This window comes from Coloeus monedula (genome assembly GCF_965178545.1).
Source record: "Coloeus monedula genome assembly, chromosome: 16".
Classification (NCBI taxonomy): domain Eukaryota; kingdom Metazoa; phylum Chordata; class Aves; order Passeriformes; family Corvidae; genus Coloeus; species Coloeus monedula.
The window spans coordinates 15,973,297-15,986,547 of NC_138796.1; the positions used below are offsets into that span (position 1 = coordinate 15,973,297).

Sequence of the window (13,251 nt, forward strand, 5' to 3'; positions counted from 1 at the left end):
ATCCTGTGCTGTGGAGCTGTGGGGAAATCTCACAGAATCCCAGAAGGGTTTGGGTTGGAAGGAGCCTTAAACTCATCCAGTGCCACCCCCTGCCATGGGCAGGGACACTTTCCACTGGCCCAGGCTGCTCCAAGCCCCAATGTCCAGCCTGGCCTTGGGCACTGCCAGGGATCCAGGGGCAGCCACAGCTTCTCTGGGCACCCTGTGGCTGTCCCACCCTCCCAGGGAAGAATTCCTTCCCAATCTCCCATCCATCCCTGCCCTCTGGCACTGGGAAGCCATTCCTCCTTGGCCTGCCACTCCAAAGTCCCTCTGCAGCTCTCCTGGAGCCCCTTCAGGCCCTGCAAGGGGCTCTGAGCTCTCCCTGGAGCCTTCTCCTCTCCAGGTGAACACCCCCAGCTCTCCCAGCCTGGCTCCAGAGCAGAGGGGTTCCAGCCCTCAGAGCACCTTTATGGTGTCTCCTGGCCTTGTTCCAGCAGTCCCACATCCATCTTGTGCTGAGGCCCCAGATCTGGATGCACTGCTCCTCCTGCCCTGGCTGTTTAACACCCTTGTTTGCCTTTGCGGCTGTCAGCCCTTTGGAACCTGTGTTCTCACCTTGCCTCTGTCACCTTACACCCAGCTGCACCTCCACAGGCTGTGTCAGGAAGGGATGTGGGTGTTTTGTTGGTTTGTTTGCATTCTGCAGTCATTGTTTCATTGTTTGCACTGCCATGGGGCTCAGGCTGTGCAGGAGGTGCTCCCCCTCCCCACGCCCCGCTTGGAGAGGGGATTTGCTGGGTAATGGCTCCTCCTGGCTTGGATGCATCTCTCATTTTCCCGAATCCAGCTGGAACCCTTGCCGAGTTTTTAAGGTCAGGTTGCTAAGTTACACCTCCTTGGAGGAGTGGGCTGAGAAGTGAGTTACAGGCTGGAGCAGCCACGGGCTAGGAAGATCTGGGAGCGGTGTCCCTCTGCAATAACTGGGCTCTCCTGGTCCCTCTCCCTGGCACCCTCTCAGCCTGTACCACATTCAGCTGTTCTTCCCCAAACCTTCTGCTTTATCAACTTCCTCTGCTCGGTAGATTTAGGGAATTAATTGACTGAGGAGGTAGAGGAGCCCCCTCCAAAGCAGCCCTTTGTCTTCTCTGTCTATTTTTGGTTTGAATTTTGGGGCTGTGAGCTCTCTGGGACACGTGTTGTCCCCATTGGAGCTTGGAAGTGGCCTCACATGTTCCTTACAGGGCATGTGGCCACCACCAAGCCAGAGCTCTGGAGCAGGAGGGCGAGGTCTGGAGGAGCAGCTGCCCTGCTGCTCTGCTCCTTTCCCTCCTTAGCCTTCCTCCCCAGAGTAACCTCCTCCTCCTCTCCTTGCTGTGTTCCACCAGCAGCCTGTCTCTGCGAGGGGATTAGCACAGTGGCTGCTCAGGTTTGTGTCAGAGCTGCTGGGACTGGGGGCTCTGGCAGGATGAAGGCTTCCCTATTCACAGTAATGGGACACCTCTGGAGGGTCACCATCCTCGGGCGTTTCCAGGACACGTGCAGGAGGTTTCCTTGCTTAGTTCCTGGGCAGATAATACAAATCAGTGAGGCTTATTGGGGTCCATTTTGGATCGTGAGAGCAGTGGGTTTAGGGTTATTTTCCCCTCCTGCCGCTCTCTCTGGTGCTGCTGGGGTTCTGCTGGGGCTGCTGTGGTGACTCCCCCATCCTGCCCTGGGAAGCTGCAGACTCTGTGCTCCCTGGGTTGGGCTGGAAGTGCCCTCCGGAGAGCAGCTTTTCCCACACAGAAACCAGCTGGGAGGCTGGAGGTGTGTGCAGTTTGCTCCCAGCTTGCAGGAGCTGGCTGCAGGAGCTGGCTTTTTATTTGCATTAACCTTTTCTCTCTCCCTCTCTCCCTCCCTGCTGTGTGAGCCCTTCCCCTCTCTTTCCTGGGGTTGGAGAAGGACATCACCGTGGGGAAGGTGCTGGACACAGCACGGCTTTGGAGATGAGTTCCACTTCTTTTCCTGCCGCGTTGCTGGGTCAGGGGCTGTGGCGGGGATGGGGGAGCTGGAGCAGCCTCGCACCCTGCCTGGCACGGTCCCTCCTGCCCCACGGCTGTCCCAGAGCTGGGGGCAGGGACCTGGCCCTGCTGATGTTCCCCCAGTTCCCCATCTGGCTGCGGACTGGCAGTGATGGAGCTGTCACTGGGCTCCTGCCTGAGCTCTCACACCCAGCCAGGAGGATTCTTCCACCCATGTCATGACTTGATTATGTGCTCTCCTCCCTACCCAAATGCGAACGGCAGTTAAATATAGGCTGTAAAAGCATCGATGATGGCTTTTCTAATTGAGCTTTACACTCCATCAGGGGTCCTTGCTAATGGAATGTGGCATCCTTGATAGCACCCAGCTGGGACGCCTGCTTGGGAAGCAGACGGAGATGCAATGTGACTTCCCAGTGCTGTCAGGTCCCGCCTGGCAGTGGCTGCTGAGGTTTCTGGAGCTGTGCACACAGCTCTGGTTTGGGCTGGGATAGAGTTAATTTTCTTCCCATAGCTGGTCCAGGGCTGTGTTTTGGATTTAGGATGAGAACAGTGTTGATAACACACTGGTGCTTTGGTTGTTGCTGGGAAATGCTCTCCCTGAGTCAAGGACTTCTCCATTTCCCATGCTCTGCCAGCCAGGAGGTGACAAGGACTGGGAGGGATCACAGCCAGGACAGCTGATCCAAACTGGCCAGAGGGATATTCCAGACCCTGGAATGGCGTGCCCAGTGTGGAAACCGGGGGGGTTGGCCAGGAGAGGTTTATTGCTGCTGTGGAACAGACTGGGATTTTTGGGTGGTGAGAAACTGTATTGGGTACCACTTGTCTATCTGGGATGTGATTCCTCTCTCTCTTTTTCTCATCTCCATTTTCATTACAATAACAACAATAATAATGATAATAATAATAAACACCACCAACAACTGTATTTCAGTTATTACCTCAGCTCCTGGGTTTCACCTTTTCCTGGTTCTCCTCCCCACCCCACTGGGGGGTTGGGATGAACGAGGTGCTGTGTGGTACTTATGTGCCAGCTGTGGTTCAACAATGACAGGTGGGACAGTAAATCCATGGACCTGGATTGTGCTTGGGAATTTGAGTTCACATTTTAGAGCTAAACAGGTTTCCAGTTGCTTTGCTCTTTCTGACAATATAAATCGCTGCCTGAAGATATACAGCTTGAAAATTGCTTCTCTAACAGAGTGAATTCTTCTGTTTTTCTCCCCATGTGACTCTTGTGAGTGGCCCTGTGAGCACAAAAGGAACGGGAGCACTAAAATGCTAATGGGGTTCTGCAGGTGATGGAGCTGTACACAGGTATCCTGGGATTTACATGCACAGAAAAAGGAATGTTTTGAACTCATTTATGCAGCACAGCGATGTGTTAAGCTCTGTCCCTGTTGCCTTGTGCCAGTGAAATATGTTACGATGAGAGGTACAAATGTTCTGCTGGGATGGAAACTGCTTGGGATGCTAATTCTGGCTTTGTATCTCTTGGCACAGCTTGTTTCCATGCTGATCCCACTGAAGCCTGGGGCCTGGGCTGGGCAGGATGGTGCAGAGCGCCTGGCACGGCTGTGGCACTGCTGCTCCAGGCCTGGGGCACTGCTGTCCCTGCCCCACCCCCGGAGTGCAGCCGAGCAGCAGCACCTGGGAATTGAGAGAGAATGTGATTGATTTATAGCAATAAACTGCTGACCTCGTGTCAAAGTGTGCTTCCCACCACTGCTCTGAGGGAGGTGCCTGTCAGGCTGGCAGGGGGTGCCCGGTCCTGCCCTCTGCCCCAGCTGCTCCCCGCGGCCGTGTGCCCCAGGGGTTGGTGTGACCGACCCTGGGAGGTGGCTGCACGGCGCTGTGGCACTGCTCTGGCCCTGTGTCTGCTCTCCTGAGTGACATCAGACGGGCACCACTTGGGAGCTGCTGCCGCGTTCAGAATGGGAGTGAAGAGCCGCGGTGACAAACATCACAGTGACAGGCGGGCACCGAGGGTCAGGAGCTTTGGCATGATAGACTCTGCCTGTGTGACCCTGAGCACTGGAGTGTGAAATAGGATAAAATTTAGTGGTGAAAGGTGCAGGGAGGCAGAGGGGTTGCCCTGCTGTCTGCACCAGGAGCTCAGGTCTGCATGATCACAGGGCTGGAGCCCCTCTGCTCTGGAGCCAGGCTGGGAGAGCTGGGGGTGCTCACCTGGACAAGAGAAGGCTCCAGGGACACCTCAGAGCCCCTTGCAGGGCCTAAAGGGGCTCCAGGAGAGCTGCAGAGGGACTGGGGACAAGGCATGGAGGGACAGGACACAGGGAATGGCTTCCCAGTGCCAGAGGGCAGGGCTGGATGGGAGATTGGGAAGGAATTGTTCCCTGGGAGGGTGGGCAGGCCCTGGCACAGTGTCCAATGCCAGGCTGGACACTGGGGCTTGGAGCAGCCTGGGCCAGTGGAAGGTGTCCCTGCCCATGGCAGGGGTGAAATGAGATGGGCTTTAAGGTCCCTCCCAACCCAAACCACCCTGGGATTCTGTGATGCTCCAGGACAGGTGGAGAATGCTGAGTCCAAGATAAGAGGGAGGACAGTGAGGGGTGTGAAAACATCCATGGGGAAATGAAAGCTAATTTTGTGAGAGGAGACTGGAAAAAACTTGTGTTAATCAGCCTTGAAAAATGCAGGCAGAAAGGGGCTGGGACTTCATTATAATGGAAATTAATCATGGGAGCAAACACCGTAGAGGGACGATAATTATTTAAGCTAAAGGTTAATATTGGCACTAGAACAAATGAGCATAAGCAGTGAAGAATTGAATTTGAGATGGAAATTTGAAGTATCTGTACCAATCATTATGAGATTTGCCCATGGCAGGGGCTTGGAATGTAATCTTTAAGGTCCTTTCTAACCCACAGCATTCTGTGGTCCTACGATTTTGGAACAGCCCCTTGCGCTGTGCTGGGGAGCTCATTCGGGCTCAGCTCTGGGTTCTGTGAAAGCAGGGGACAAGGGACAGCCTTGGGGTGACCCTCAGCACAGGACACCCCACAACAGTGCTGGGCTCTTGTAGATGCTGAAAAGGCTGGCAGAGAAATTTTCCTATATTTTACAGCTGCTTGTGAGAGTCTCCTTTCTCAGGCAAGCTAGCTGTCAACAGTGAAGAGGGTTTTGTAAACCAAGACTTTATCTCACAGGTGCAAACTTGTTATGCATAGTCTTGTTTTCCACACTGAAGAAAATATTTTGAAATAGGCGTTGTAGCATTCAGCCAATCACTCTGGGAGGTGCATGGTGGATGGTATGTTACACTGCTTTTGCGAATAATGCTATATAAACGAGTCTGAAATGAATTAAATAATCCCACTTATCCTGGACTTGTGTGCCGTTCTTCGCGCCGTCCCTGCGGACAGCAGCGACAGGCTCTGCTCCTTTTTATTGCATTTCTGGGAGCCCTGGAGCATGGCCTGGGCCAGTGACATCCCTGAGGCAGGCACCTGAGGACCATGCCTTGGCTCTGGGTTGGAGCAGGAGGAGGGGGACCTGCTCCCCTGCCCCTGCAGGCCTGGGCTGCCTCTGGGCTTTGCAGAGAGGTGGCAGCGCGTGGTCATGCTGACACATGGATGGGTGTGGGTCCTGGCCACCCCTGCAGAGCTGGAGCCCCATCATCAAACTCGGTTAGTTTGGACCTCGCAGAGACCTTGAGTTTATGTTCTACATGTTCTGTGGCACCCTGGGGACCTCTGCAGTCCCTGCTGTATGAGTGTGGCTTTCTGGAGTGTGGGCCTTCCCTAGTACCTGTCCAGTGACCTGTTTTCTACCGCAAATCCCTTTCTGCTGTTGTGGATGATGTTTAATGGGGATTTCACTGTCTCAAAGGAAATTTTTATCCCTTCAGTCTTGAACCACCTGGTTTCTTTATTTGGTTAATTCAGATTATCTGGGAGTTTTGAGGTGGGCTGGGGGCTTGAATTCTTTTTGTGCTGGTTGTGCCTTGCAGCTCAAGATGCAAATCCTAATTACAGTGCCTGGCCAGGGGAGAAGGCTTCCCTGGCACAGCAGCAGCTTTACTAACAGAGGGTGCAGTGTGGTGCTGAGCCAGGTGTACCCAGGTGGGCAAGAGGCCAGTGACACCTGGCTTGTACCAGCAGGCCCAGGGCAGTGACCATCCCCTGTGCTGGGCACTGCTGAGGCACCTCCAGTCCTGGGGTCAGTTCTGGGGTTCTCACAGCAAGACAGACACTGAGGGGATGGAGCAGGTGCAGGGAAGGGAACAGAGCTGGGAAAGGGGCTGGAGCCCCAGGAGCAGCTGAGGGAGCTGGGAAAGGGGCTCAGCCTGGAGCAAAGGAGGCTCAGGGGGGACCTTGTGGCTCTGCACAAGTCCCTGACAGGAGGGGGCAGCCGGGGGGGTCGGGCTCTGCTGCCAGGGAACAGGGACAGGACAAGGAGAAACAGCCTCAAGCTGTGCTGTTAGGGGAGGTTTAGATTGGATCTTGGGGAAAATTTCTTCATGGAGAAGGTATTTGGGTATTGGAACAGGCTGCCCAGGGCAGCGGTAGAGTCACCATTCCTGGAAGTGTTGAAAAGACCTGTGGATGTGGCACTTAGGGACATGGTTTTGTGCGGGGGTAATGGCCGGACTTACTGATCTTAGAGGGCTTTTGCAACCTGAACAATTCCGTGATTCCCTGAAGGGCGCTGTGCTCAGCCAGGGGCTGCGTGTGTGTCACGGCAGGGTCCTGGCCTGGGGAGCCCCTCCCGCCTGCTGACAGCCCGTGCCCTGCGTTCTGTCCCTGCAGGTCTCTGGACAGAAAGCTGCAGCGGCCGCTCCTGGGCAAGTCGCGGACGCTGCCCAGCATCCCGCAGTCGCCGGTGCTGAGCCGGCTGCCCCTGCTCGAGCCCGCAGCCTACAGGGACGAGATGCCGGAGCAGAAGCCCTACAAGAAGCACTCGGCCCCTGAGCACCAGAAAGGCTGCACGGTCCCATCTGCCGGTGAGTGTCGGGGTGAGCACCCACCCCTCTGTGTCTACAGCACCCCAGCAAAGCTGTCCTGCTTCTCCAGGGGTGCAAGTCCAACTCCAGCCTCTGCAGGGTTTCTTCTGCTCTCAAAACAGCCCTTCTTGGGGAACTTTTGGGGTTTTTGCCCCTGGTTGAGTCTTTCTTTAAGCTTGATATTTAAACCTTCCCATCCTTCATATTATGCTGGTGAAAAAGAAGAGTTGGTTGTTGGAAGCCACCCAAGGCGGGGAGGTGATGCTCGGAGCCTTCTGCCTGTGGGTGCTGGGGTGAGATACCACCCTGGGGGCTCCTTGGCCAGTGCAACAGGCCCAGGTGTCTCTTTTCTATGTCACGAAGCAGCTTCAGGGCACTTGGAGCTGGTCTCTACCAGGAGCAGTGGCAGGAGCATCATCCCTGAGCTCTCCCCACAGCCCTGGCCTTGGAGATCTGCAAATGCTCCCAGCCTAGCACTGTGTGTTAGCCTTTGGGTCAGCCCTGAGGATTTTTATCGTGTTCTTCTACTCATGCTGATCCTGATGAAATACTAATGTGGCTGGGCCAGCTGCTCTGAGCAAGTTTATTGGCAAAGCTGCTGATGGCCAAAGCGTTTCAGTGCTTTTGGTGCCAGCAGAATCACACTGGGACTATAAAAGTGATGGGAAAGGGGATTATTAACACTGAAACAAAGATAAGGCCTGAAAGCCAGGGCTGACAGTCCAGTGCTGAATAAAATCCTTATGAAACAGCTCCCTTCAAACAGCACCCTTGGACTTTTTTATCTTTATGGTTTTTTAAAATTATCCCTCTCACAGTCAGATCCCTGTGTTGCCCAGCAGAGCAGCTGTCCAAACCCTGGATTAATTTTGATGCTTTGCAGGCTGCATTTCATCTCCTGGTGCTACTAATTCTCCCAAAAGTTGTGCACAGAGCGGATCTTTGCACATCGCTGAGCCCGTCCTGCTGCTCCCATCGTGACAGAGCTCCTGGGTGTCCTGCAGCACCCGAGCCGCTGCTTCCACGTGTGGGACCTGCGGGTCTTCCTTCAGCCCATCCAATTGTTAGAGTGGGTCTTGGGATGGGAGGAAAGCTGTGGGAAAGCTGTGTAGCCTCCACCACGAAGGACGTGGCAGGCAGGGCTCCCTTGCACACCCACAGGTCCCCAGCTGGTCTGTTGGTGCTTCCAGGGAGCTGTGCTGGAGGTGAAGGGAGGTGGTGGGAGGCTGCTGTAAGACCGTGGGGTGATGGTGCAGGGTGAGTCAGACCCACTGCAAACACCTCATCTTCTGCTGCAGACACCTGCTGTGCTGGGAGTGCAGACAGGCTCGTGCTCCATGGAGCAGCCATCCTGGAGCACATCCTGTGCGCTGTGGGAGTCAGGAGAGCTCTGAGTGCACATAGGAAGTGTTTAAGATCTTACTTTACTCATGGCTGGAAGGGTCTGAGGATGCCAAGAGGAGAAGGAGTAGGAAAATCCTTGGAGACTGGAAGGCTCCCTCCACAGCCAGAGCAGTGGATGAATGAGTGTGTTGTTTTCTGTCCAGATTCTCCCAGGTTCTTTTCCTGGCTCAGTTAGGAACTGCTAATTAGTTACTGATGAAGGCTATCAGGATGCTGTCCTGGAGGAAAAAAAGAAGAGATGGCACTGCTGGCAGGGTAGGATGTGTGGACAGCACGATGGGAGTGGAGCAGCATGTGGTGCTGCAGGTTAATGAGCCCTGGGATGCTGACAAGGAATGCAGGATTCCCATAAGGATTTGTGAATAAGAGCTGGGCTGCTGGGTATCAGGAGGGAGAGAAGTTGGGACAACTTGCCCAGAGCAGCTGTGGCTGCCCCTGGATCCCTGGCAGTGTCCAAGGCCAGGTTGGACAGGGCTTGGAGCAGCCTGGGAGAGTGGAAGGTGTCCCTGCCCATTGCAGGGGTGGGATGAGATGGGCTTTAAGGTGCTTTCCAACCCAAACCATTCCATCATTCTCTGATAAGGTCCTTTCCTTAAAGAAGTGGTGAATTTGCTGTGAGCAGGCACCAGCACTCCCCGTTCAAGGTGGGGGACACATGACCAAAACCAGCTCAGGAGGAGGCTCGTGCACAGGGACATGGCAGGAGCAGGGCTGTCCATGGGAGATGTGATGAGCTCATCTTCAGGGAGAGTTCTCGGCTCTCTGGGGAGGAGCTGCACTCTGGCTCGCTGCTGTTTTGGGGGCCACGAGCAGAGGAATCACCAAGCAAGTTGGCAGAAGTGATTATCTTCATCATGGGTGAGATGTGGCATCCTCATCTGACCACTGGGACGTGTTCCTCAGCCTTTTCCTTTGTGTTCCACGGTTCCAGTATGGCAGAACTGGAGGTGGGATTTGCCGTGGCACTTGATGGGAGGTCACAGGAGGTTTTCCTGTGCACTGCTCCTCTGCAGGTCCTTGTGAGGACACCAAGGCTCCTGGTGGGGAACTGGGGCTCTGAAGATGGGCAGAAGAGCTGGGCCTGTGGCTGCTGAGCCCCCCAGACCCCTTCTTTCCCTTCAAAACAACCTTCCACCTCATTCCATGAGCTCAGGAACTGGCTGGGCTGGTCAGCAGGTCTGGGTTTCCTGCTGGTCTGGTTTTGTTTTTCCTCTGCAGGTCATCCATGACAGTGCTGGTGTGGTCAGCTGGGACAGGCTATGAGCCCTTCCTCTCCATCCTATATCCTTCAACCCCTTGCTGGAGCTGCTCCAGGATTAACCCCAAATCCTTATGGCTACAAGCCCTGAATGTAGAGAGGGGAAACCGAGCACAAATGGAGCTTGATTGAACAGGGACAGTGCCTGCCCTGTCCAAGCCATTATCCCTTGGGTGTCACGCTGCACTCTGCCAGGAGGTCTCACACGTGCTGGTGGCACAGGGAAATGAGCTGCCTGTTGCTTCTCATCCCTTCTTCCCTGTGAAGATTTAGGAGTGCGACTGAGGAAAAGCTCTCCTTTGCTCCCTCTCCTCTTCCTTCTACAGCAGGCAGGGGCTTCTTCTCAGCCTTTGACCACCTGCAGCCCTCAGCTGCAGCCTGCACAGAAAGTCACTGCATGGTTCACAGGCCTGGTCCCTTGCAGTTCCCTCCTCTTGCACCTGGAAGGAGCAGAGCAGTCTGGAGCACTTCCCTGCCTCCAGTCTCCCTTGTCTGACAGGCAGCATGCAGAGCTCTTTGGGAACTGGCTCCATGCCCCGCTGTGGAGCTGGGAAGAAGCTAACTCGTAGCATGGTTGGGGTGAGTTTATTGGGAATTGTGCCTGTGGGAGGAAAAGAAAGAAGCCAGAAGGAAGCAGCTGGATTTGAGCTTAGACCAGGACCTGGAATTAATTTTTCTTCTACTTGTAGAGAGTGTACTGGAGAGGCAGCGGGTCTCTGTCCTTGCTGTCCCCTCCATCCTTGCGTCTCCTCTCCAACACTTCAAATTCAGAAAGGAGAAAGGCTTTGCAGGAATTGTTATTGTTAAGCCCAAGGAGATGGTCGGAAGATCTTCCAGAGGTGCTGATGTTGAGGGCACAGCTCTGAGTGGCAGAGGGGTGAGCAGCTCCAAGACACAAGACCATGAGGATCGTTGGCCTCCGGTCTGTGGGCTTGCTCCCATCCCTGGCATTTCCTCTCCAGGTTGGGTGGGACCCTGAGCAACCTGATCTAGTGAGTGCCATCCCTGCCTGTGGCAGGGGTTGGAATGGGATGAGCTTTTAGTTCCCTTCCAACCCAAACCAGTCTGTGATTCTCTGACTTCTTATCTTCCCCTTCTGACCATTCTGGGCTTGATCATTGATTTACTTGTTTGGTAGCAATGAGGACAAGCTCCTTCAGCAGGTAGAGAAGCTTTTTGGGGTAGACAAGGTCCAGGCTCCCTCCTGTGGTGTCTCCCTGTGCGCAGGGAGGAAGGACCCAGTTTGGTGAGGATCACCCCTTGGGCCGGCCAGGGAGCAGCTGCCTCTGGCGCAGCTCCCGGCCTGCGCTGGGGAATGCAGCTCCTGTAGATGAGACCAAAAGCAGCAAAATCCTTGGGGACCTGGGATCAGTGAGACCAGATGTGGCCCAGCTGCTCTGTGGGATTTGAAACCCAGCTCCTCGTCCTTGGGTGAGGTGTCCTGCACAGAGAGGTGGGTACAGCGGGTGGGTCCTTTCCCTCATTCAGCACACGGCCTTGGCCCTCCCTTGCTCAGGGCAGCAGAGCAGTGGGGGCTGTGTTGGGTGAGCTGTGGGGCTGGGAGGGGACAGTCTCGAGGACACAGGGTGGCACAGGCAGTGGCTGGGCCAGCTCAGGTGAGCAGGGTGGCGGGTTCCTCCTCCCAGGCGCGATTTCCCTGCGTGTCCCCTGTGTCTCCTGGGTCGGTGTTTCCTGCTGCGCTCCAGAGCGATGCTATCTCACAATGGCAGCCTGGATCTGCCTCCGATTGACGTGTTTGTGCATGGAATAATCACAGCTTTCAAACAGCGGTTCCTGTGTTGTGTGAGGTGACATTTGGAGAGCAGCAGCAGCAGCTTATTAAATTGAAAGTAGGGGAGGAAAAATCTACATGATGCTCAGAGTGCTGTGCTCTGGGTTGCCTCTTTCTTGGAATGGTTTGGGTTTAGGTTGGAAGGGACCTTCAAGATCATCCAGTGCCACCCCCTGCCACGGGCAGGGACACCTTCCACTAGCCCAGGCTGCTCCAAGCCCCATCCAACCTGGCCTTGGACATTGCCAGGGATCCAGGGGCAGCCACAGTTGCTCTGGGCACCCTGTGCCAGGGCCTGCCCACCCTCCCAGGGAACAGTTCCTTCCCAATATCCCATCTATCCCTGCCCTTTGGCAGTGTGTGTAGGTGGTTCCTCTGCTGGTGGCTTGTAGTCCAGCCTGTGTCTCATCATATTCCATGTAAACCCCACAGCCTTGCTGGGTAAACTGGACTGCACTGCTGAATTGGGACTTAGGGCCATTATCCACTTTAAACCCCAGAAGTGTTTTGCTCCTCAGCCCTGGTGTAGTGGGATCATGGTTGTTCATGCCCAAAGGTGCTGGTTTTTTCAGAACTGAGAGGTGAAGGACGTTGCATTGGTAAGAGGCTGCAGGAGGGGGAGAGCCTCTGAAGGCAGTCCTGTGAGATGCCCTTTTGGGCTAATAATTGAGCAGAGGCTTTTATTGATTGTTTGTCATGGCTTGAGCAATGATTTTGGCTGAGGGGAGGAGGCAGGGCAAGCTTCAGATGTAAAGAGGATATTGGCAGCAAAAAGCAGGCGGCGTCCGAGCCGAAGGGAAAAGAGTGGAGCAGGGATATTCTGGAAACATCTCCTGTTGTTTTGTTGTTTTTCCCTTTTGTTGCAATGAAACGTGGCCAGTGCTGCCCTGGGATCACCAGCCCTGCCCAGTGCCAACTGTCCTCTGCCACTGCCACCGCTGTCGCAGTGCCAGTGAGGTTTGTCCCCAGGGCTCTCAGCCCTGCACTGCTGCATCCTGTTGCTGCTGGCGACGGGCGGGTGGAGAAGGGAGGTCTGGCTTCTGTCCTTCATGGCACTGTTGATTTGCTCCTGGCTGTGCCAGAAAGGGTTTTGGTTTTTTTTCTCCTGGAGGAGATGGCAGTAAATCCTTTTGTAATTTATAACACTTGTGATACCTCATTTTTCCCATTCACAAAGCAAGACTTCAAGGCCAGGTTGGACAGGGCTTGGAACACCCTGATGAAGCGGAAGGTGTCCCTGCCCACGGCAGGAGGTTGGAACGAGATGAGCTTTAAGCTTCCTTCCAACAAAAAGCATTCCATGGATCTAACTGTATTTGGCTGATTCCTGCCTGGAAGGTGGTGGGGACTGTGGATGCCTGGGGCAGGCAGGGTGGGAGCAGGGGCTGTTGCCCGGGGCAGGGGGTAAGTGGGGATTTGCGGGAGGGACATACCCTCTGAGTGAGTTCCCAGCATCTGTACCCCACAGCTATGAGAAGGGCAGAGGGGGTCCAGGATGCCCACTGAGCATCCCCAGAGCTGGGCTTGAGGGGTAGGACGTGTCTGGGTCGTGCTCTGATGGGGAGGCATCTCCTTCTCCTCCGCAGGGGAGGCCTGGCGGCTGGAGGATGACTGCTCGGAGCCCCCCAGGGCCCCCCAGCTCGGCACGGCGGTGCAGGACGCCCCGTTCAGCTACTTCCGCACCCGCTCCTTCTACATGAGGAAGAGCCTGTCCGTGGACAACCACCTGGGCTCCCTGAGCTACGCCGTGCACCCGGCCGAGAGCAAGGCCGAGCGCGTCAGGACCAAGCTGCGGCGGCAGTTCGTGAGTATCGGCCTCTGGCCC

General features: G+C 55.2%; 1 protein-coding gene across 1 annotated transcript in view; it reads left to right on the top strand.

The window, feature by feature from the left end:
* Positions 1–13,251, top strand: part of LOC309578971 (ankyrin repeat and fibronectin type-III domain-containing protein 1-like) — a gene marked incomplete at its 5' end in the record, with an annotated part of 190,096 nt that overhangs the window by 13,000 nt on the left and 163,845 nt on the right. The window contains 2 exons of the mRNA XM_082291954.1: positions 6,779–6,972; positions 13,013–13,230. Coding sequence (XP_082148080.1) covers positions 6,779–6,972; positions 13,013–13,230 — 412 coding nt within the window. The remainder of the gene's footprint in view (positions 1–6,778; positions 6,973–13,012; positions 13,231–13,251) is intronic.